Raw genomic sequence first — 22,344 nt, 5'->3', positions numbered from 1 at the left:
TGAGAAGGACCCTTAACTAGGTGTGTGTCTGTGAGAAGGACCCTTAGCTGGGTGTGTGTCTGTGAGAAATACCCTTAACTAGGTGTGTCTGCGAGAAGGACCCTTAACTAGGTGTGTGTCTGTGAGAAGGACCCTTAACTAGGTGTGTGTCTGTGAGAAGGACCCTTAACTAGGTGTGTGTCTGTGAGAAGGACCCTTAGCTGGGTGTGTGTCTGTGAGAAATACCCTTAACTAGGTGTGTGTCTGTGAGAAAGACCCTTAACTAGGTGTGTGTCTGTGAGAAAGACCCTTAACTAGGTGTGTGTCTGTGAGAAAGACCCTTAACTAGGTGTGTGTCTGTGAGAAAGACCCTTAACTAGGTGTGTGTCTGTGAGAAAGTGAAAGACAGGTGGGCTGAGATGTCCCCTAAATAGATAAATGGTACCAATAAAAATTATATTAAGGAAAAAAATATTTTTTTGATTGGCATATGGCCCATCAATATAAGTACATCATATAAAGGATACATTAATAAGTTACAGTAATAACTTTGACTGTATCATTTAACATACTTATACAACGGTATTCTATGTATACGTTCAATGTAGCATCATTTCTTCCATTTCATTCGTGTAAAAAAAAGTAAAACTCAAGCATGTTAATCAAATAACACAAAATGTACTTACCCAACAGTAGATTTTTAATAATATATCGATACAACTCCTCAATTCCTCTCCTCGTGGTTGTTCAACGGTCCTGTCCGGCCTTCCGGGAGAGCATATCTCGCGAGATAATATCCTATCGCGGGATTTTGTAATATCGCAAGATGTATTAATAATAATAGATTTTATTTATAACGCACTATTACTATATATTGTTACTACATCTTGGCAGCACAGTTTTGGCTATCTTCATCCAACTCAGACCTAAATGGTGAATGGAAATGTATCTGTTTTACATAAAAATAAAAACGAATAGCCTAAAACTGATTGGAAAAAAATTACTAAAATGCAGCTTTACAATCACTTAACCACATGGGCACTTTGTGATTATAATTAATTAAATGAGATAAAGTAAATATATTTATTTTGCATGCAAACTGTGTATTTCATAAAGATAATTTCTGTTTTTTTCCTGCTATCTCGCTTGACGTCAGTGGACGTCTTATTCACAACCTCTTAAAAACTACTTGGTGCACTTAAATTAATTATTGCCGCATTAACCAATGTGTAAGGTTAGCACAGCTTTTGCATATTTCACAAGGATTTCATAACGGGTCAGGATGGACTATAATTGCACGTGTAAAAGACGTCGCCAGGTGACGTCCTCTCACAACCGAATCACAACAGGGTGTATATTGAACTACACGGAGCTAAAAGTCAAAGTAATAATTATACACACAACTCCAGAGAACTGTAGACATGAACAAACGTATCTGAATACATTTTTAAGAAATGTTTCTGTATTACACATTTTTACTGATTCATGCCGTCCTACCGCGACTATTTTTGGCCAGGGACACGACGTTGCCGTCGGACCAATGTTTGCTGGGTCTCCTCTTCCCTGCACCATTTTGAATGTATGCTGCAACATTGCAAAACAACAAAGAGATGCAAAGACGATAATTAAAGGGAATCGTAGACAACGCTTTTGGCTTTTGCCATTTTGTTGTTGAGACATGGCACTAAAAACTTAAATGGTTCAAAATGGCTTCCAAAATATCGGTTCACTGCAGTGGACACCATACATGAAAGGGTTAAAAGTTTGATGGTTTAACATTTGGAAATAAAGAAATTAAAAAAGCCATAAATATTCGTTTTGTAATGTAACACCTGGCCAGAGCAGTTGCTATAACATACAGTGATATAGAAGATGATGTGCTCTCAGTATGTTCAAATAATGAGACCATCCTTCCATCCAGAACGAATTAGAGAAGAGTTCAGATGCAAAAACCACTAGGTCTGACAATCTTTTAAATTAGCTTTTTCTCTTCTTTTTTTAGACTCAGTCTCAATCTTTTTTTAGATTCAGTAATTTCACTTTAATGGCAATGAATAGATTATTAGTCAGTTTAATGCCATATTTAAAATTCACTTTAGTCGATTCATTGGTAGGCTATTTAACAAATTTGACCTTCTTTGAAGTCCATGTGTGGCATGAGTACACCTCTTTGGACATGAGTGTAGATTACGCCTTCCCCACTTTTTAATAAAATGTAAAGTCGTCCCCCGCATGTTTTCATCGGGCAAGTGTGCTTAAAACAAGGTGAGGATTTAAAATTCAAAGAGAGTCTATCTATATACGTGACTTTCAGGTTTATGTAAACAGCCCACTGCAAACACCCTTGTAATTCACTTAAACCCTGTTGAACTTTATGAATGATTATTTTATAGAAGAATCAAGTGGTGTGTGTGTAAGGAATTGGGAAGCAGAGCCAGTACGGCTGTTTCTGAATCACACAGTGCCATCTGCTGTTCAAAAACTAAGCTCAGAATCGATTTGAGAAAGAATTGCGTGCATTCGCAAAATCTCAGAATCGATCCAGAATCATTTCTCGATTCACGATGTATTTATTTATCGTCTCAGCCCTCGTTGTGTGTGTGTAATATACGGAACATCCTGTGCATATTATCCACTAGTAGTTCAGTTAACAGTGTCCGTATAAAAATGTCGATCCAATGTCAAATATTTGCTCTGCCTCTTGTTTTAAATAATTTAGTTCTGTTTATTATGCTTCTTGTTGTCATCTGTTGACGTTGTACAAGCAGAATGAGGTGGTTTGTTCAGTGTTGTATTTGTCCCGCCCCTGCTCCACTGTGATTGGACCGCTGGGTTAAAAGTGACAGCGATGAGCACTGCCTTTTACCCAAAGTTAAATATGTGTCATATGTGTGTTTGCATTTGTTCTCCATCATGGATGTGTTTATTGTCACTTCATTTCTGTGTGCGTTCTGCTCTATTTAAACTTAAATCCCCCCAACACTGCACAGATGCGGTCTAGTATTGTCAAATCAATTAATCGTGTTTGTGCTCACATAATGTGTGTTTAGGCTTTTGTGTGTAATTATTATGTATATAAATACACACTAATGCATATATTTAAGACATATTTGCATATACCGTATATTCCCGAATATAAGACGATGTTTTGTGTTCTAAAAATAGGCTGAAAAGTGGGTGGTCGTCTTATCAAAGATTCAGTTACATGTTCATAAACAACTGCCTCAATCTTGAATTAATCAGCCGTTTTAATTAATCGTTTGGATGAATCGACTCAATGACTCACTCATTAAGACTCACCAGCTGCCACCTACTGGTGGTTTATTTTCACGTTTAAACATACTTTCTAAATGTTTTATTTATCCAAAAATGCAAATCTCACAACATTATTGTTGCAGTTGACAATAGACAAATAGTTAACAATGCAGTTGTAATTTTTCACTGTAAATTGTTTAATTTGACTGGTAACAGCCCTATAGTGTCTTATTTTTATTGAATGTATAGATCAAATTTAAGAATATAAAATAAAATTAGAGGTAAAAATGCCATTTAAAAAAGGTAAACATATCACAAATATGCAGTTTTCAATATGCCAAAGCTGATTGATCACTGGTGAGAATATTGCTTCAGAATAAATTATATTTACAATACAAAAAAATAAAAATAAACCCTTTTTTTTTAATTATTAAACCTTTTTAATTATCCAAAGGACAAGCACATGAACATGCTTAATCGAGCCCTGTAATGAATAGTAAATCAAATTAATTATCAGTAGAATTTTCAAATAAAATAAAAAAATATGTTGAAAACCAGATTTTTTTTCCACAAAAATCTCTTTTTCTCAAAAAAATAAGTCTGAAAAATGGGGGGGGGGGGGGGGGGGGGGGGGTCATCTTATATTCAGGGTCGTCTTATATTCGGGTATACACGGTATATGCTGTTAATATTTAACTATTGATAAAAAAAAAATCTTAAATGTATACATGGATGTGTGTGTATATATATAAATAATAGTCATACACAGTACACGCACATGCGATTAATCGATTTGATATCACTAGTAAAAACATTAATTAAGTGAGTAATATTACATTTGTTTTACTTTTTTTTATTATTATATACATTATTATGTTACAAAATTACATTTTATTGTCTGGGGTTTCTTAAGACCCCCAACATCCTAAGTGTGACTTTTTTCATGCTAACATACAAACGGATATCATTGCAATTTATTTTTTGCAAATGTCTGGCAAATGTCAACCACCACATCCAGTCTCATGCCATTTAGAGGATTTTTATTTTTTATTGCAGCAAATATCATTTGGGGTCAAAAAGACCCTGAATAGCTTACATACATAGCATATTAAGATAAATATTAAAAATAAGATTAAAAAATATTAGAAATAAAACCTAGGCTGACATCTTCATACTTATGAGTCTGATACTGCTCCATTGGACTGTGATTGAGGCGTGTTTCAACTGAACCAGGAAAGAAAATGCCTCTTGACTTAAAGGAGCACTCCGGGGAATTTTTAAGTTAATCTTGATAGTTATACACTGGTGAGTACAGTCTAGTAAAATTAGTAAAACGTTCACACTATTTATAAATCGAGGGAACGAAATAGTAAATCATGCACACTATTTATAAATCGAGGGAACGAAATAGTAAATCATGCACACTATTTATAAATCGAGGGAACGAAATAGTAAAACGTTCACACTATTTATAAATCAAGGGAACGAAATAGTAAATCATGCACACTATTTATAAATCGAGGGAACGAAATACTAAATCATGCGCACTATTTATAAATCGAGGGAACGAAATAGTAAAACGTTCACACTATTTATAAATCGAGGGAACGAAATAGTAAAACGTTCACACTATTTATAAATCGAGGGAACGAAATAGTAAATCATGCACACTATTTATAAATCGAGGGAACGAAATAGTAAATCATGCACACTATTTATAAATCGAGGGAACGAAATAGTAAATCATGCTCACGATTTATAAATCGAGGGAACGAAATAGTAAATCATGCACACTATTTATAAATCGAGGGAACGAAATAGTAAAACATTCACACTATTTATAAACGTTCACACTATTTATAAATCAAGGGAACGAAATAGTAAAACGTTCACACTATTTATAAATCAAGGGAACGAAATAGTAAAACGTGCACACTATTTATAAATCGAGGGAACGAAATAGTAAATCATGCGCACTATTTATAAATCGAGGGAACGAAATAGTAAATCATGCACACTATTTATAAATCGAGGGAACGAAATAGTAAATCATGCTCACGATTTATAAATAGAGGGAACGAAATAGTAAATCATGCACACTATTTATAAATCGAGGGAACGAAATAGTAAAACATTCACACTATTTATAAATCGAGGGAACGAAATAGTAAAACGTTCACACTATTTATAAATCAAGGGAACGAAATAGTAAAACGTCCACACTATTTATAAATCAAGGGAACGAAATAGTAAAACGTGCACACTATTTATAAATCGAGGGAACGAAATAGTAAATCATGCGCACTATTTATAAATCGAGGGAACGAAATAGTAAATCATGCACACTTTATAAATCGAGGGAACGAAATAGTAAATCATGCGCACTATTTATAAATCGAGGGAACGAAATAGTAAATCATGCACACTTTATAAATCAAGGGAACGAAATAGTAAATCATGCACACGATTTATAAATCGAGGGAACGAAATAGTAAATCATGCGCACTATTTATAAATCGAGGGAACGAAATAGTAAATCATGCACACTTTATAAATCGAGGGAACGAAATAGTAAATCATGCACACTATTTATAAATCGAGGGAACGAAATAGTAAAACGTGCACACTATTTATAAATCGAGGGAACAAAATAGTAAAACGTTCACACTATTTATAAATCGAGGGAACGAAATAGTAAAACGTTCACACTATTTATAAATCGAGGGAACGAAATAGTAAAACGTTCACACTATTTATAAATCAAGGGAACGAAATAGTAAAACGTGCACACTATTTATAAATCGAGGGAACGAAATAGTAAATCATGCACACGATTTATAAATCAAGGGAACGAATTATTATAACGTGTGCACTATTTATAAATCGAGCGAACGAAATAGTAAAACGTTCACACTATTTATAAATCAAGGGAACGAGTTAGTAAAACGTGTGCACTATTTATAAATCGAGGGAACGAAATAGTAAATCATGCGCACTATTTATAAATCGAGGGAACGAAATAGTAAATCATGCGCACTATTTATAAATCGAGGGAACGAAATAGTAACTCATGCACACTATTTATAAATCGAGGGAACGAAATAGTAAAACGTTCACACTATTTATAAATCGAGGGAACGAAATAGTAAAACGTTCACACTATTTATAAATCAAGGGAACGAAATAGTAAAACGTGCACACTATTTATAAATCGAGGGAACGAAATAGTAAATCATGCACACGATTTATAAATCAAGGGAACGAATTAGTAAAAAGTGCACACTATTTATAAATTGAGGGAACGAAATAGTAAATCATGCACACTATTTATAAATCAAGGGAACGAAATAGTAAATCTTGCGCACTATTTATAAATCGAGGGAACGAAATAGTAAAACGTTCACACTATTTATAAATCAAGGGAACGAAATAGTAAATCATGCGCACCATTTATAAATCGAGGGAACGAAATAGTAAATCATGCACACTATTTATAAATCGAGGGAACGAAATAGTAAAACGTTCACACTATTTATAAATTGAGGGAACGAAATAGTAAATCATGCACACTATTTATAAATCGAGGGAACGAAATAGTAAAACGTTCACACTATTTATAAATCAAGGTAACGAAATAGTAAATCTTGCGCACTATTTATAAATTGAGGGAACGAAATAGTAAAACGTTCACACTATTTATAAATCAAGGGAACGAAATAGTAAATCATGCACACGATTTATAAATCGAGGGAACGAAATAGTAAATCAAGCGCACTATTTATAAATCGAGGGAATGAAATAGTAAATCATGCACACTATTTATAAATCGAGGGAACGAAATAGTAAATCATGCGCACGATTTAGCCTATTCGTTTTTTACTGCATGTCATGTGCGGGGCGCCGTGCGAAAGAGACTTTTTTTGATTCTGTACTGCTGATCCGAGAAATCCTAGGTTTTTCCAAACCTGCCCTGCACATTTTATATTTCTCCCTTATGAGACACACCCAGTTTAGTTCTTGCCGTCGCTACTAACGAGGTGATGAGTTGAATCAGGTGTGATAAATGAGGGAGAACCGGCCAGAGTGCCTCCAGGACAGGTTTGAAAACCTCTAGTCTAAAAAGCCTCTGTGTTGTTTGACAAAAATAATACTCAAGTAAAGTACAGATCCTCAAAATGTGTACCTAAGTACAGTACTCAAGTAAATTGACTTAGTTACTGTCCAGCTCTGCTGTAACGATAGACAAAACATAATAAAACTTGCAGTTGGCAATTGAAATCAAATGACTGGCTTTTGACTTTTTAGTGGTTTCTGCCACCGAACTGGTATTTCTTAATGGGCTAATGCTGGGATTTAGCGGATTTGAAGTGAATGTATGTGCTGAATGTATACTATGTGCGGAGAGCATTCGCTCAATATCATTATCTCATTTTTTGATGGAGATTGTGTTTAGAAAACAATATACAGTTGACTTTGAAGATATCTTTTTTACTTGCAAACAAAACTCTCGAATATCTTTATCAAATCCAGCAGCTAGTTCTTCCTCAGAAGTGCTCATTGCAGCAGATAGTATATGATTTTTGTCCCAGTGGCCTGATTAAAACCTGTGCAGTCTAACTCCTGAATATTGTGTAAAGCAGAGGATGAGGCCAGAGCTTGCAATTTTGAGAAATTTTCTTGTTTTTCTCTTCTTTTTTTTGAGCAATTTTCCATTTTGTGAGCAGCATACATCGTTAACCCAAAAATGAAAAATATGTCATCATCAAATCTGTCATTGTGGACCTTGACAGTCAGAGTCATTGACATCTCCACTGACAATACCTTTTTTGTTCCATGACTAGCCTCAAAAGATATCCAGGATCTGTGTCTTTCGTATTTGAAAAGCAAATCTGGCTTATAATCATATTCATGATCCAATTTCACCATCTGTGTTCCTCTTACAGTAATGTAGTTATTGATGGTTATGTGTAGCTCAAGGCCACATGAAGATAATCAAGCAGAACTGAATCTTTGGTAAACAGGAATCCCATTTGGGCATATATTTCCCTCTTCTCTAGTGCAAGTTCCCAGCTAGGAATGGGAATCGTTTGGCACCTCCTGACCGAATCTGGGAGTTACATTGGTTTTCTGTATTAATTAATTTGTTTACCAACTTTAAATCTTAAATGTATTTATTTGATTCGTTATTTTTTAAGTACTTTTTAAAAATAATTACAAACTAAAAAGTAAATTAAAACAATTGCATGTTAAGAATTTTTTAACTGACTAAATATAGCTTCAAAACATACACGTGTCACCCTCTTGTTGAGCAATAAGGAACTAGAGACACTTCAAGAGTCTTTACTGGAAAACAAGGATCAATACAACATAATTCGAGACAATAACTCACAAAGGAATGAACAGAGCATGGAGTATAGACCAATTCATGGTCGCTGAAGGTAATAACAGCCATAGAACTGCAGCACAAGCCTGTACATTTTCCATCTTAATAAAGACACAAATATTTGAACAAGATGCAAGTTTTGGGCACTTGTGATCCATATACAGCACCCGCTGCAGTATTTTTTAATTACAAAAAAACAGCAGGCCGTTTTTTTAAAACGCTTAACAGGAAATACACTTATAATAATTGGTTGTACCAATAAGGATTAAATTAAGCAAAGTTTAACGCTAATCAAGTATTTGTTGATATGGGGTTTATTTTAAATCGAGTTGTGTTGCACCACTTCATTAACACAGATTAACTACGCAGAACGACCGTTAGAATTAAAGGGCTGATCGGGATGAATCGACGCCAGGCTAAAGAAGTGCAACCCACCCTTAAAGCGCATTAATGTTCTTTAACAGTGATATTAAAAGATTATACTCAGTTTACACTTTTTGGATGATACATACTATATGCATACAATATGAGCCAAGAATATTATGGTTTTCGATGGGAAATACACTTAATGAGAAACCTTGTGTTGCATAAATATTCTGTGTTCATTTGCTTTCCTGTACAAAGCATGCAACATAAAAAAGGTGAATATTGAATTTGGTCTTTTAATATCACTGTCTCGCTGCATTAATACTGACGACAAACCTGGTAAAAATGACTGGCGGGCAATGGAGGAGAGCCCTCCAGCGTTCCTATATTGGTGTGACGACACGTGAAAACTACACTCTAAAAAATGCTGGGTTGTTTTAACCCAATGTTGGGTCAAATATGGACTAACCCAGCGATTGGGTTGTTTGAATCCTGCGGTTGGGTTAAACATTTGCTTAAGACAACCCAATCGCTGGGTTAGTCCATATTTGACCCAACATTGGGTTAAAACAACCCAAAAAATTGTATGATGTGTTTTGCAGTAGCACTATATGGAAGCGACGTAATAAAACAATAGAAAGTTGTTTCTAAGAGTTTATAGCTCTTTTTTTACTTGCGTTTCCGAGCTTATGTTTCACAATTCTATAATTCATAACATTTATATAGCACTTTTCTAGACACCCAAAGCGCTTTACATATAGAAGGGGAATCTCCTCAACCACCACCAATGTGCAGCATCCACCTGGATGATGTGACGGCAGCCATATTGCGCCAGAACGCTCACCGCACACCAGCTGATTGGTGGAAAGGAGACAGAGTGATTAAGCCAATCAGGATATGGGGATTATTAGGAGGCCATGATGGACAGAGGCCAATGGTTTAAATTTGGCCAGGATGCCGGAGTTACACCCCTACTCTTTATCGAAGGACATCCTGGGATTAACGACCACAGAGAGTCAGGACCTCGGTTTAACGTCTCATCCGAAGGACGGTGCTCTTTGTCAGTATAGTGTCCCCATCACTATACTGGGGCGTTAGGACTCACACAGACCACAGGGTGAGCGCCCCCTGCTGGCCTCACTAACACCTCTACCAGCAGAAGCCTGGTTTTCCCATTTGGTCTCCCATCCAGGTACTGACCAGGCTCAGCCCTGCTTAGTTTCAGTGGGAAGCCAGGCCTGGGCTACAGGGTGATATGGCTGCTGCATTCATATTCTAAGAAAAAATATCAGAATTGCAAGATATAAATTCTATATTCTGTATTTTTCCCCTCAGGTTTATAACCACCAATTCTGACTCCCAAATTATGTTCCAAATTCGCGATCACCTTCTTCATGCCAGTCAGCAAGAGCACTGATTTCCTTTTCAGGATATATTGTCCTTATAACTCTTTGTAACATCAAACACGTCCCGCTCTTTATATTCTCATTCATGCATTTCATCACTCTGAAGCGTCAGTACAAGTGCAATATATTTATATACCACGATAAAGCCAAATCTCTAACTATAGACATTTTATATTGTGGTAATGATATTCTGTATATCATCATACCACCCAGCTCTAGTTCTGCTGCATTCCAAATCGAATAAATAATGCCTTTGGAGCATTTAAAAGGTAAAAAAAAAACACTGATATAACTGGAAGGTCGCACTTTGTAAACGTAACATCCAGCAAAGCTCACTTTTCTCACAGTGCATATCATGTGCAATGGAGACTGTGATTGCCCTTGTGATTTGCGTCAACCTTTTTGAACTTTATGGAAGATTATTTTTTTTAGGTTTGTGTGTGTGTGTGTGTGTGTGTGTGTGTGTGTGTGTGTGTGTGTGTGTGTGTGTGTGTGTGTGTGTGTGTGTCTTGGAAGCAAGCAGAATACGGCTGTTTCTACACCCCACTTAGTGCCATTGTGCATCTTAAAGGTTAGGGGTTAAAAACTACACAAAGAATCACCGAAGAGAGAATCATGATGCATCAGAGAATCGATTTTTTTTTTTCTCCCACCCCTAGTCCTAATGCTGCAACAAGGCAGAGGATGTTCACCAGTTCAGGCAGAGGTTAGGTGTACGAGAACACTGACACTTGCTAAAAGATAAGCCCATATGCTTTCCTGTACTTCCCCATGGATTTATGTGATCCCGTCAGTTGTCTAATACTGAAAGAACACATGATCCTAGAAGAGTAACAACATTTCACTCATCTGATTCACAGCACTCAGAGATTCCAGACATCTGCTTCATATGTGGTGGCTGATGTGAAGTCCATCATATTACATAGCAAATTGAAAATTAGTTTCACCCGATGTCAGAAGCAATTAGTTAGCATACAAGAACATCCTATAATGCTCCGGTATGACCGCTTAGAGCAGAATAGACCTTTGAACAGCTGGGCAAGTCTAGACATAATTACAATCCTAGCCGAAAAATACAATGCCTTGCAGAAAACAGATGCAAAATATATGGGGAGAGCTATTTCTAGCTATTATTCTAGTGCAGTGGTTCCCAACTTGGGGTCCACAGAGGTGGCACTGGAGCTAATATACTATACCATATAGGTCAAATATGGATATGAAAAACCTTTTCATTAGCCTGACGTGGTCATACTCAATTCTAGTCAGAATATGAGTCTGAAACTTCTCCATTGGGCTGTGATTATGGGGCGTGTTTCAACCGAACCAGAACAAGACATCAATTGGACAGACCTAAACCAATCAGAGCAACGAAGCGACGCATTGTCAAATGTCAACATAGTTCAACTGCACTGTGTTGCCAAGTCCGCGTTTTTTTTTCCCGCGGGAAATGATGTGATTTATAGACCCATGAGTGCAAATTTTACTGTTACTGTTGATCATCTGTCGGCCATCATCTAAAGCCCGCCCTGATGATTTCATTGGTCCGAACAGTTTCTGTTCGGGGATAATTACTCCTCTATGGAGCGAGGCCAGACCGAACCGCCCAACCTAAAAATGTCGTGGGCGGGCTAAGTTCAGCTGGCATCCAGGCTACCTTTTCATAGGTAGTTTCTAGAAATTCTCCAAGTGATCAGCTACTGATCAGAACCTGTTGATAAGTACTGCCTTTGATTCTAGAGAATGAGAAACCGCTGCAGTGTTTGAGTAAACCATTAGAGAGTTATTGTCACTATAGAGTCAGAACCGGGGAATTAAGTTTACAGGTTTCATAGAAAGAGAATTATGTGAGCTAAATCAATGGCTATATGAATACTATAATGATTGTGGTACAAAAAAAAAAAGCTCAATAGAAGAGGCAACGCAAACATAAAGATATGAGAAAAAACATAATCATTGTAGAAAGCAGGGTGGGGCAGAGAGCCGTGGGAATGGAGCGAGGCCGGTGGCGCGAGTGTTAATGAGTGTCTCCTGCGCACCACACTGGTCTCGATTCCCAGGGTGGAGCTTTATATGGATTAAAGGAGGGGTGACGGCAGTGCAAGGCGAGAAAAGAACTGAGGCCTGTTGCATGAAGCTAGCTGAACAAACTCTGAGTTTCAGAGTAGGTTTAGAGTTGACAAATCCAGATTAATCCAACCTGGATTAGATCAAGTTCAACCGTTTCTCAAAACTTGGTATAAACTGTCTCTGTCAACTCTGGTTTAATCCAGAGTTAGTGTTCAACTCTGAAGCGTGTGCACCTGAAAGTGTGACACATGCGGCAAACAGCCAATCACAGGGTCCATTTGATTCACTTCTCTTCTGAAGATTGAGAGATCGTTTTGAAAGTGACTATGAAATTAAATTATTTTACAAGGCAGGAATAAACTGCTGCTGCGGAGAGAGTTTTAGAAGGCAGCTGAAAGAATATTTGACTATAACAATGCATGAAGAAATATGCATAATTATTAGTTAATGCGTCAGTCATCCATGAGGGGTTGGTGCTTTACTTTCACTTTGTTGTTTATGTTTATTTTATTATTAAAATTATGTTCGCCAGTTCCCGTCTTCTTCTACCCTAATCAACAAACCTTTGTTACAATCATGTTTTAATTTAATAGATCTAGGTTTAAATGCTTCAATTTGTTTTCTTATTAAGTTTGAAAACACATACTTGAAAACACAAGGCCAAAATCAAGCTGCATTTCCACTGTCAGGCCAGTTGCTCCGCAGCGCTAGCTTAAACCCGCACTTAAAGGGTTAGCTCACCCAAAAATTGAAATTCGGTCATGAATTACTCACCCTCATGTCATTCCATGCAACCAATAAGACCTTTGTTCATCTTCGGAACATAAATTTATATTTTTGATTAAATCTGAGAGCTTTCTGATCCTATGTAACTGCAACACAACGTCCACTTTCAAGGCCCAGAAAGGTAGTAAAGAAATAAGAATACTTTTTGTGCACAAAAAATAAATCGATAAATAACTACTTTGGCACATGAAGGTGAGTAATTAATGACAGAAATAAAATTTTTGGGTGAACTAAACCTTTAAGTCAAAAGTATACTTTTTAATGTTTATTTTTCTTTGTATGCTAGTGTATGTGTACAGTTGAATGCATATACTTTTAAAGTGACTCCATTTGATGGCGTACATGAATGCAAGCGTTCTAGAAAGTTTCAACTTTGTCCATTGTCTGCACTTTTTTCTCCAGAAGTTAGGACTGATAAAAATGTCTTCGTACTCTTCTGATGGTTAAAATCATACTTACTTAATTACCACTGTTTTACTTATGTCACATCAAAAAAAGGACATGCATTGCAGTCATCTTTAAAATATTACAGTTTTTTTTATATAATGGATAAGTGTAGTATTTATTAATATTATAAACAGTATTAATTTTGTGCTTGTTTTTCTTTGTCTAGGATCACAATATCTGAAGAGCAATCTAAAGCTGCACGTGGCCGCAAAGCTGTATGGTGTCGCAGATGCTGCCTTACACACATCCTCCACAGCTGCTGCAGAGAGCACAAAGAGAGGCAATTCGTACTGCCACAGTGTTACATTGGCCTTAAAGAAGCACTACTTACCACGGCCACTGTCGATAAGGACTCCTTTAGAAAACCACCCAACTTATGAGTCCTCAAACTACACAATATCCTTCACAGCCTGTGCTACCAAGGGCTTGAGACCCTGGGCCTTCACAAGAACACTGCAATCAGAAACATTTCACCATGATAGAACCTGCGAGCATCCCTGGGCTCACACAGGACTGTTTGATCCAGCAAGGTCGCACCTGTCCGGGCTGCTTTGAGACCAAGGATTTGTCCAATGTAGAGGCCACTATCAACCTCAAAATGGCTGACATGAACCGAGACTACACCCTCTGCCCGATCTCTGACATTAACATGCAATGTATGAGCACAAGTGAGACAGTAAGTTATGGAGAAGAGCTCCTCTCAGATCAGCTTTTGAGCTTTCCTGTCCCGAAAACCCAGCTTGTGGAGAAGAAGGACACTGAGAAAATAGACTTAGATGATTCAGCCTCAAAAAACCTGTATGAGGGCCTGCTATTAGACAAGTGCAATGGAGAGGATGGCTTGCTTACCAGTCCAAATCAGGACTGGGGCTATTTTGAGTCCTTCATTAGTGAGAGTAAGATGGAATTGCTGGATCTCTGCTCCAAGAATGAGTTATCCGTAAATCTCTTCTCTGAGGAAGATGTGGGCAATTACATGTTTGATGATGATGATGATTCCACGTTGAGCAGCGATGTGTGCTCGCTAAAGATCCGATATGAGTCCTTCCAAGACAACATGAGGGAGAAAACCAATGTTTTGCAAGAAGAAACCCAGTTCAACTTTTTCCCAAGTGTCTTGGTAAACTGCACAAAGAAAGAAAGTAGCGTGGTAAAGCGAGTTATGGATGATCTACCACCTAAATCAGATGAGCTTGAATTTCAAAATGACAGCAAAGGGGATGGAAATGAATGCTCCATAGAGCAAACACCCGATTACAGGCCCAAAATGAACTACTTCATTGATTCAAGCAACTCGGCTGATGATTCAGGGGAGTATAGTGATGACAGCTCCTCCACCATCTCCTCTCTTGACACCTTCCAAGACAACAGGCCTAAAAACTTGTTCTCACGAAAGAACGCAAGCTGCTCAAACCATCTGAACTATGGATTACGGGCTAAGAGAAAAGTAAGGTATAGTGATGACTACTTGTATTATGTTGAGTCCACTGATGGGGAAAGAAACATTGAAAAGCGAGAGAAGCTACCGATTGGTCCAAAACAAGAAGAAGATCTTGACTGGTGCCCTAAAAAGAGACGAAAATACTCTCGTAAGGATCCACCTGTAATAATCAAATACATTATTGTCAACAGGTTCAAAGGAGATAAATGCATGGCTGTGAAGCTAGGCAGAATCGATTCAGCCGACACAACAGTAAGCTTAAATGAGCTTACAATCAACAAATACGAGAAACTTGCACCTCTGAAAGATTTCTGGCAGGAGAAACAGAGAGAAAGAGAGGAACAGCTTAAGCTGGCAGCAGGAGATAAACACAATTCTCACCATCATGCCTTTAGTTCGAGCCCCTCCAAAAGGAAATACAAGCTAGCAAACAGGCTTAGAATTCAGAGAATTCAAACTGTGGAGCAATCACCCAAAACCCAGGGCCTCTTTGCCTCTGATCCCAAGCAGGAGGTTGCTTCTACAGATGAAACTGCCTCCATGGGAATGCCATTAACAATAGCCACCAGCTGTGCAAGCACATTAGACCCAAATGACATCATACACACTGCCACCCGGAAAAGCAGATCACAAGAGAGGGAGGAAGGGAGAATGGGAAATAAAATATTCAGAATACAGAAATTCAGAAGTGAAGCCAGACTTAGGAGCAAGAAAATGAGAGACCTTGTGGAGAATAGCGAGAGCGTGACAGACCTGACAGAAGTTTGCTCGCTGCATAAGAATATGGACGCCGTAGGAGGTGCTGAAGATATAAACGTCACCCCGGTGGCACAGAGTCCCCATTTGTGTGAGAGTCAAGCAACTAATGCCTCTGAAAAATTTGCTTTTGTTACTACCACCTGCTCCCCTAACAAAGAGGCATCATCTGAGAACATGGCTGCAAGTGTTTCTGTTATCCCAGGGGGATACCTGCAGACATTGTTAGATGCCTCTGATTCTTCAGGTAGCACTGGTATCTCGTTTTTCCCTCAGCAGACCCAACACACACTGGATCTCTCTTTGGAAAAGCAGCAGTTCACCTCAATTCAGCTTGCACAAAGTTGTGTCCTTTCTCCACCATCAGAGTCAGAGCTCCAGCAGTCACCCCAGAATTGTCCAACTCTTAACCAAATGTGGCACCCCCAGCTTGGTCCCAACCAGCAGTTTGCTGCTGCAGATATTGTTGAATCTGCGATTCAACCCAACGGCTTTATTGGAGAAATGGCTATGCCGATGTCTGAGAGTCTGACTGTGTCAGGCTATAGCCAGCTGAGTCTGGAGAGCAACAGAATGCTTTATGAAAAGAATTACATGCCTGAGCAGCCACTGCCTCCTGATGCTGAGTTTCAAGCATGTCAGGGGCAGTCACAGTTTCAAAGAGCCACACTGCACACCGACAACGGCCGGCTCATCAGTTTCGACTCAGTTGGCTCACTGTCAGCTACTTCTAGTAATTACAGCTCTCTGAGTCTTAAGTCCTGCGAGAAAGATGGCGAGGATGATGTGAATGAGAACTTTCTGGCCCACTGCAGTCCAAAACTGGTGATTCAGCAAAGCATCGAAGCAATCACACCCCTGAGGGAGTCCACAGACCTGCTGGATATCTCCAACTTCACTCCAGATAAATTCAGACACACATCACTGTCAGAACTCTCTCCACCAGAGACACCTAATTTATCCCCTCAAGTTATAGGCCGTGAGATGAAGATAGCTGGGAAGGCCACTGACCTCCAGGATGGGGCCAAGATGTCATGCACCAAAGACGTGGACTGGAACTGTAAAATGATTGAGCAGCGAGATCTGTCTAGATATTCAGTCGATGGTCACGAGAATCAATTGCACAGTTTTAACGGTGAAGGCAACTTAAGTCTGGGGATGAAGGAGGAAAATCTAGCTGACTTTGATGGTGATATGATGAGTGCAATTAAGGGGACCAAGGCAAAAAGGAAAAATAGCAGCAAACAAACTGCAGGGCAGGGTACCAAAAAAACCAAAGCCCCTAGAGCTCCTAAGGCAGAAAAGGGCAAAATTCCACGTCAGACTTCACGCGCATCTAAAAAGTTAAAGGCTTTACTGGATGAGAAGGGTGGAAAAGGCCAGAGTGATGGTGCTGCTCATCCACTGAAGGACAGTGGCTCTGAGGAATGGACAGGAATAGTTTGTTCAGAGAGCCAAAGTCAAGTCCACGATGACCAGCGGGAGTTTGAAGAGCCATCCAACATCTTGTCAAATATTGTCTCAGGGATGGCCGAAGTACAGAGATTCATGATGGCCTCTGTTGAGCCAATATGGGGCCCTGCAGCAAACGTCTGCTTGCCCTCAGAGGCTAACAGCCTCAAGTTAAAAACTCTCAAAATCCTAGCAGGAACTTCATCTGACCCGAAGAAGAAAGGCACTTGTGGGGCTAATGGGGGCACAAAAGGCAGAAAAAGTGGGACAAAAGGTGGCAAAACCCAGGCAAAGTTCAATGCCTCCCTACCTTTTTTCCCTCAGTTGGCTTTGGGCTGTAATATGTTTGACAAGCCTAGCCTTGCCGTTCCTGGTGTAAATGGGCCTGCTCACAAAAAGATGTACCGTCACAAAACCAGTGCAAAATTCCCTCGGATTGAAAATCTAAAGGGCACGCGACCAGAACGAGACCCAAATAAGGACATATCATTAATGGCATCTTTTGAGAAACTGAGGTAATATTTTATATCTAGCTGCTGATGCACGTCCCTCACTTTCCCACTTCCTCTTCATTTCTTGACTCGAGACCAGAGATGCATGGATTTACGTTATCCTTTAGTACCCCCTCCTTCTTTTTGCCCCACAAAGAGGATATTGATATCTTGCATGAGAAACTTCTTGTACTCGCAAACTACCTATTGATTGATTGTGCAAGGCTTGATTGAGATTTTAAATTACCATGGCTGCATTTTTTCTTCTGCATTCTTGTTTTTGCTGTTTTTCTTTTTCCTCGCAGTTGCCGATTACTTTTTGTCTGAAGAAAAGGAAAAACTTTAATAAGTGCGAATTCTCTATTTGGACCTTTTTTTTGTTTGTTCAGTTCTCAGTGAATCTTGCTGCCCTTATGTAATTATATTTCTCTCTTCAAACATGTAGCTATTACAAACGTCTTTGTGTGAAACAAGCTCCCCATTTGATTATGTATGCTGAAACAGATGCCCTCCTTTTTACCCTTTTACTGCCTGACTTTTTTAAGTGTGAAATGCTTTGCCCCTTGTCTAAGATACAGTACATCCCTAAACATTAACAGCACACAATGGGACCGTTTTGTATTGAAGACATATCAGATTAATGTTGTTCTAATTACTTTCTTACTGTTGGAATGTACTTATGATTTTCTCTTATCTACTATGCTTTTTACAGGAGTTGTACTGGAAATTGTTTCTATGCCATGGAAATCCCAAAATGCTTCATTTTTGCTCTTTTTTTTACTTTCATTTAAATAATAATAATAATGATATTAACTGAATTGACGGGACAATATATTATAATACTACTAAGAGATTATAAATATGATTATCATTCAGTATCACTGTACAGAAATGCACTGTTTAAAGCGAAACATGTCCCAAACATAAATGATCTGTGCATATGTATGATCTGACTGGCTGTTCCGGTTACTATCCTGATTAATGCTGGCTGTTCTCTCAAGACAAGATCTGACATTTCGTTTTGCGTAGCTGTTTGGTCTGTTTTTATTTTGTGTTTTTTTGCGGATCGTATCGTTTGAAGAGCACCTGCAGCTGACAGTGGTACAACCACTCAACCAAAACAACTCAACTCTGAACTTTTTGTTACTTTTGCTTATCAAATTCGATGTACCTCAGCATTACTTCTGCTTAGAAACAAAAAGAGAAGTAAAGATTGACTCTTCTAAACACAGAAGGAAGAAAGGTGGACGCGAATAATGTCTGGTATCAGTTGGTAAGCAATGCTTTCAGAATCTACTGTAACAGGGACTGGGGACATAATGTTCCCCATAATGTATTTGCTGAATAGAACACTTTTGATGGTTAGGAAACTGTAAATGATGCCTCTTTTCCTCGAACCCACTTTTAAACATTTGCCTTCCTGCCAGAAATGTTTAAGTAGTATCCCGTGCTAACAATATCATCTGACAACGACAAACATATTTTGTTGAACATGCTGATTTTGTGTTTTATTTGATTCATTTTATTAGTGGCACATAATTAACACATTTGCTTTGGTAACGCAACCTTTGAAACCAAATTCGTCCTTTCGGAAGCTCTGAATACATTGGCATTTACTACATTTCGATTTGTAGGTGACACCTTTGATTTGAAAGAGTTGCTCTAGGAGGATATCTCAGGTAAAGTAATGCCTTACCTATAGCTTTTACCTTAGAAAGATTTCACTCCGCCCCCTTCTGCCTCTAGCCGGCCATGTTTAGCACCAGGATGATGCTGATGGAAAACTGCACATGGGCCGCTCGCCCGACCTGCCTGCCTTCTCTCATTTCTGCCTGTTGTCAACTGAATGTACTTCAAAGTTTTTTACAATGTGCCACTGTTAAGCTGCCTCCTCCTACTGGTGCTAAGAGGGTAATTGTATTCTCCCAGAAATTATGGATCAAGGATTATTAGAATTGAAAACCCTACTCCTCTCTTTATGAATGTACAATATATGGTTATGTTTGATGTATTCACGACACAATTCTTTGTCATTAATTGGAATTGCTTTCGCCTTTTTGTTGGAGAAATTATCGAGCTTTATAAATATTGTCTAGAGTTGATACCAGAGGGATTCTTAATTAACTCTCGACATCACAAAAAAATTGTATATTTTTCTCTGTGCCAATTTGTAAGATATTTTGTAAGTGTATATTTTTCTTAGAAAGTGCTGTGAAGTATTAGTATGTGTGTGTGTGTGTGTGTGTGTGCGTGTGTGTGTGTGTGCGTGTGTGAATAACCTTTTTTGTGCCTCTGCGGGCAGTGAAAAGGATGTATAATGATGAGCTTTTGGTTTTAAAAACCAAAATATTAAGAAACAAAAAATGAAAAGGAAAAAAAACCCTACATTTTGTTGCAAGTTTTGTAAGAGGAAAATTATCTTGTTGTGAGAGTGTTGTGTTAATGTGAAAAACACATATAGGCAAAAAAGTTCAGATGAAAATTGTGAACTCTTCGCTGTTTTATAGATTTTCATGTAAATTATTCTTGTAATATTTTATGTTGTATCTGTTGCAAAGGTTTTAAATATTTGTGATCAAGCCTGTATGGTGAAATGTAATATTGGTAACTTGCTGAGTTTTGTAATAATGTTTATGGAGTACATATACAAATTAAAAGGAGATTTTGAATGCTGCCTCTTGAATGTTGTCACATTTCTTCCGTGACTGTTTACACGAGTAATGCATAATTCAATGTGAACAAAGATGATAGCCATTATTTTAAGTGTATTTAAGTAATAATATTATATACATGTATATGAAATATGTAAATATGTATTAGGGCTAAGTTAATGCATTTATGAGAAAAACAAGGACCCAATAGAATGCAGACCAGGGGACATCCCATACTATATGTACACCTCTCATGAAACCATTTCACTGCAGCATTTTGTGGATATGTCAAAATATAGTTTGGCATTTTAGTAATAGGGCCGTATTCACAAAGCATTTTATCTTGATGAATTCTCTGAAATAGCAGGAAAAGTTCTTAGCTAAGAGTTCTCTCTTAAAACTTGTTCACAAAGTTACTGAGACCAACTTTTACTAAGGAAAAGAGTGACGTCTTAAAGGGATAGGTCACCCAAGCTATAGTATATGACTTTCTTCTTTCAGAAAGATACAATCCGAGTTATATTTAAAAAATGTCCTGGCTCATCCAAGCTTTATAATGGCAGTGAATGGGCAGCCCAAAATTTGAAGCCCAAAAAAGGTGCGTCCATCCATTATAAAAGTGCTCCACACGGCTCCGGGGGGTAAATAAAGGCCTTCTGAAGCGAAGCGATGGTGTTTTGTAAGAAAAATATCCAGATTTAACACCTTATAAAGTAAAGTATCTTGCTTCCGGGTGACCGCCTTCCATATTCAATTATATTAACACTTTATTTTAAGTGTGAAAGTGAATCTTGATTCTCCAGAACATTCTTTCAGAATTTGAGCCTGATGAATTTGATCTAATATCCTGGAATATGGCCATGATGTGTCTTCCTACATGGCTGTTTAAGAAATTAAGAGCTTCACACCCCATCAATTAGGGTTAGAAGAACTGATGTCAAACATATAACATGCAAGAAACATAATAATCACTGCAATCCAGTCATGGACTCTTAAGCATTTGCCTATTTAAATCCATACTTATTTATTTTTTTGGCCTGGCAGTTTTGGCTTTGAGTCATCGCTGTGACAAAATACCTTTTGAATGGAAACACAGACTTTGACATCAACATCAAATGGAAAACATGCACATTTATCAAATTTCTTGAATTGATTTGCCTGTTTTCTGTGACCCATAGCAAATATGCAACCAATGTTCAGAGGAGTCACAAACCTCCAGTAGAGAAGCACCGACTTTGACCCTTGGCCATCAAGGACAAAGCATTTAAATCATTTTAATTCAAAACAACAACAAGAGGAAAAAAATATGGACAGATGGGAATTTTAAAGGTGAACCAGTTGAACAGCAAGGATATGCTTTTATGTAAATGTATTTATTGAGACAACAGAACATTCAGGAATTAATGTTTTTATGTAGATCTTTTACCCTCCATCCTCGGGTAATTTTGACCCGAATTTTTTTTAAATTGAGAGTTCATTTGAGTGGTTCATGACCCTTGGACTTTTGTCGCACCTGAACCCATGAATTCACAAAAAAAAAAAAAAAAAAAAAATGGAGGAGTTTTGTGGTTGAAATTTAAAAAAAGTAACAAATCCTTCCCACGCAGGTCAATTTGGGATTGAAAGCGCACATAGAAAAACTTAAAAATGCTAAAACTGTGAAGATTTTATAATGTCTTCACATGTATCTGAATGCATACTGAAGAGAAACTGACTTTAGGACACAGTGGAACCGCTCATTTGCTCCATATAGAGCAATAAAGCCATCTATAGGCAACAGTCATCTTATATTATCATGAATTAATTCATTACTAGCATTGTTTGTCAACTCTGTTACAGACAAATTAGATAACGTGTAGAAATA

At 37.8% G+C, this 22,344-nt stretch overlaps 1 protein-coding gene across 1 annotated transcript in view; it reads left to right on the top strand.

Moving 5' to 3' along the window:
- nexmifb (neurite extension and migration factor b) overlaps positions 1–19,330 on the top strand; it is a 103,466-nt gene extending 84,136 nt beyond the window's left edge. Inside the window, exon 3 of the mRNA XM_067456893.1 lies at positions 13,856–19,330. Within this exon, the coding sequence (XP_067312994.1) occupies positions 14,165–17,857 (3,693 nt within the window). The 5' untranslated portion in view covers positions 13,856–14,164 and the 3' untranslated portion in view covers positions 17,858–19,330. The remainder of the gene's footprint in view (positions 1–13,855) is intronic.
- Positions 19,331–22,344: the final 3,014 nt, after the last annotated feature.

The sequence above is a fragment of the Pseudorasbora parva genome, chromosome 11 (genome assembly GCF_024679245.1).
Source record: "Pseudorasbora parva isolate DD20220531a chromosome 11, ASM2467924v1, whole genome shotgun sequence".
Lineage (NCBI taxonomy): Eukaryota > Metazoa > Chordata > Actinopteri > Cypriniformes > Gobionidae > Pseudorasbora > Pseudorasbora parva.
The sequence above is the reverse complement of the archived record's forward strand: the minus strand, read 5'-3'. Positions and strand labels throughout refer to the sequence as shown.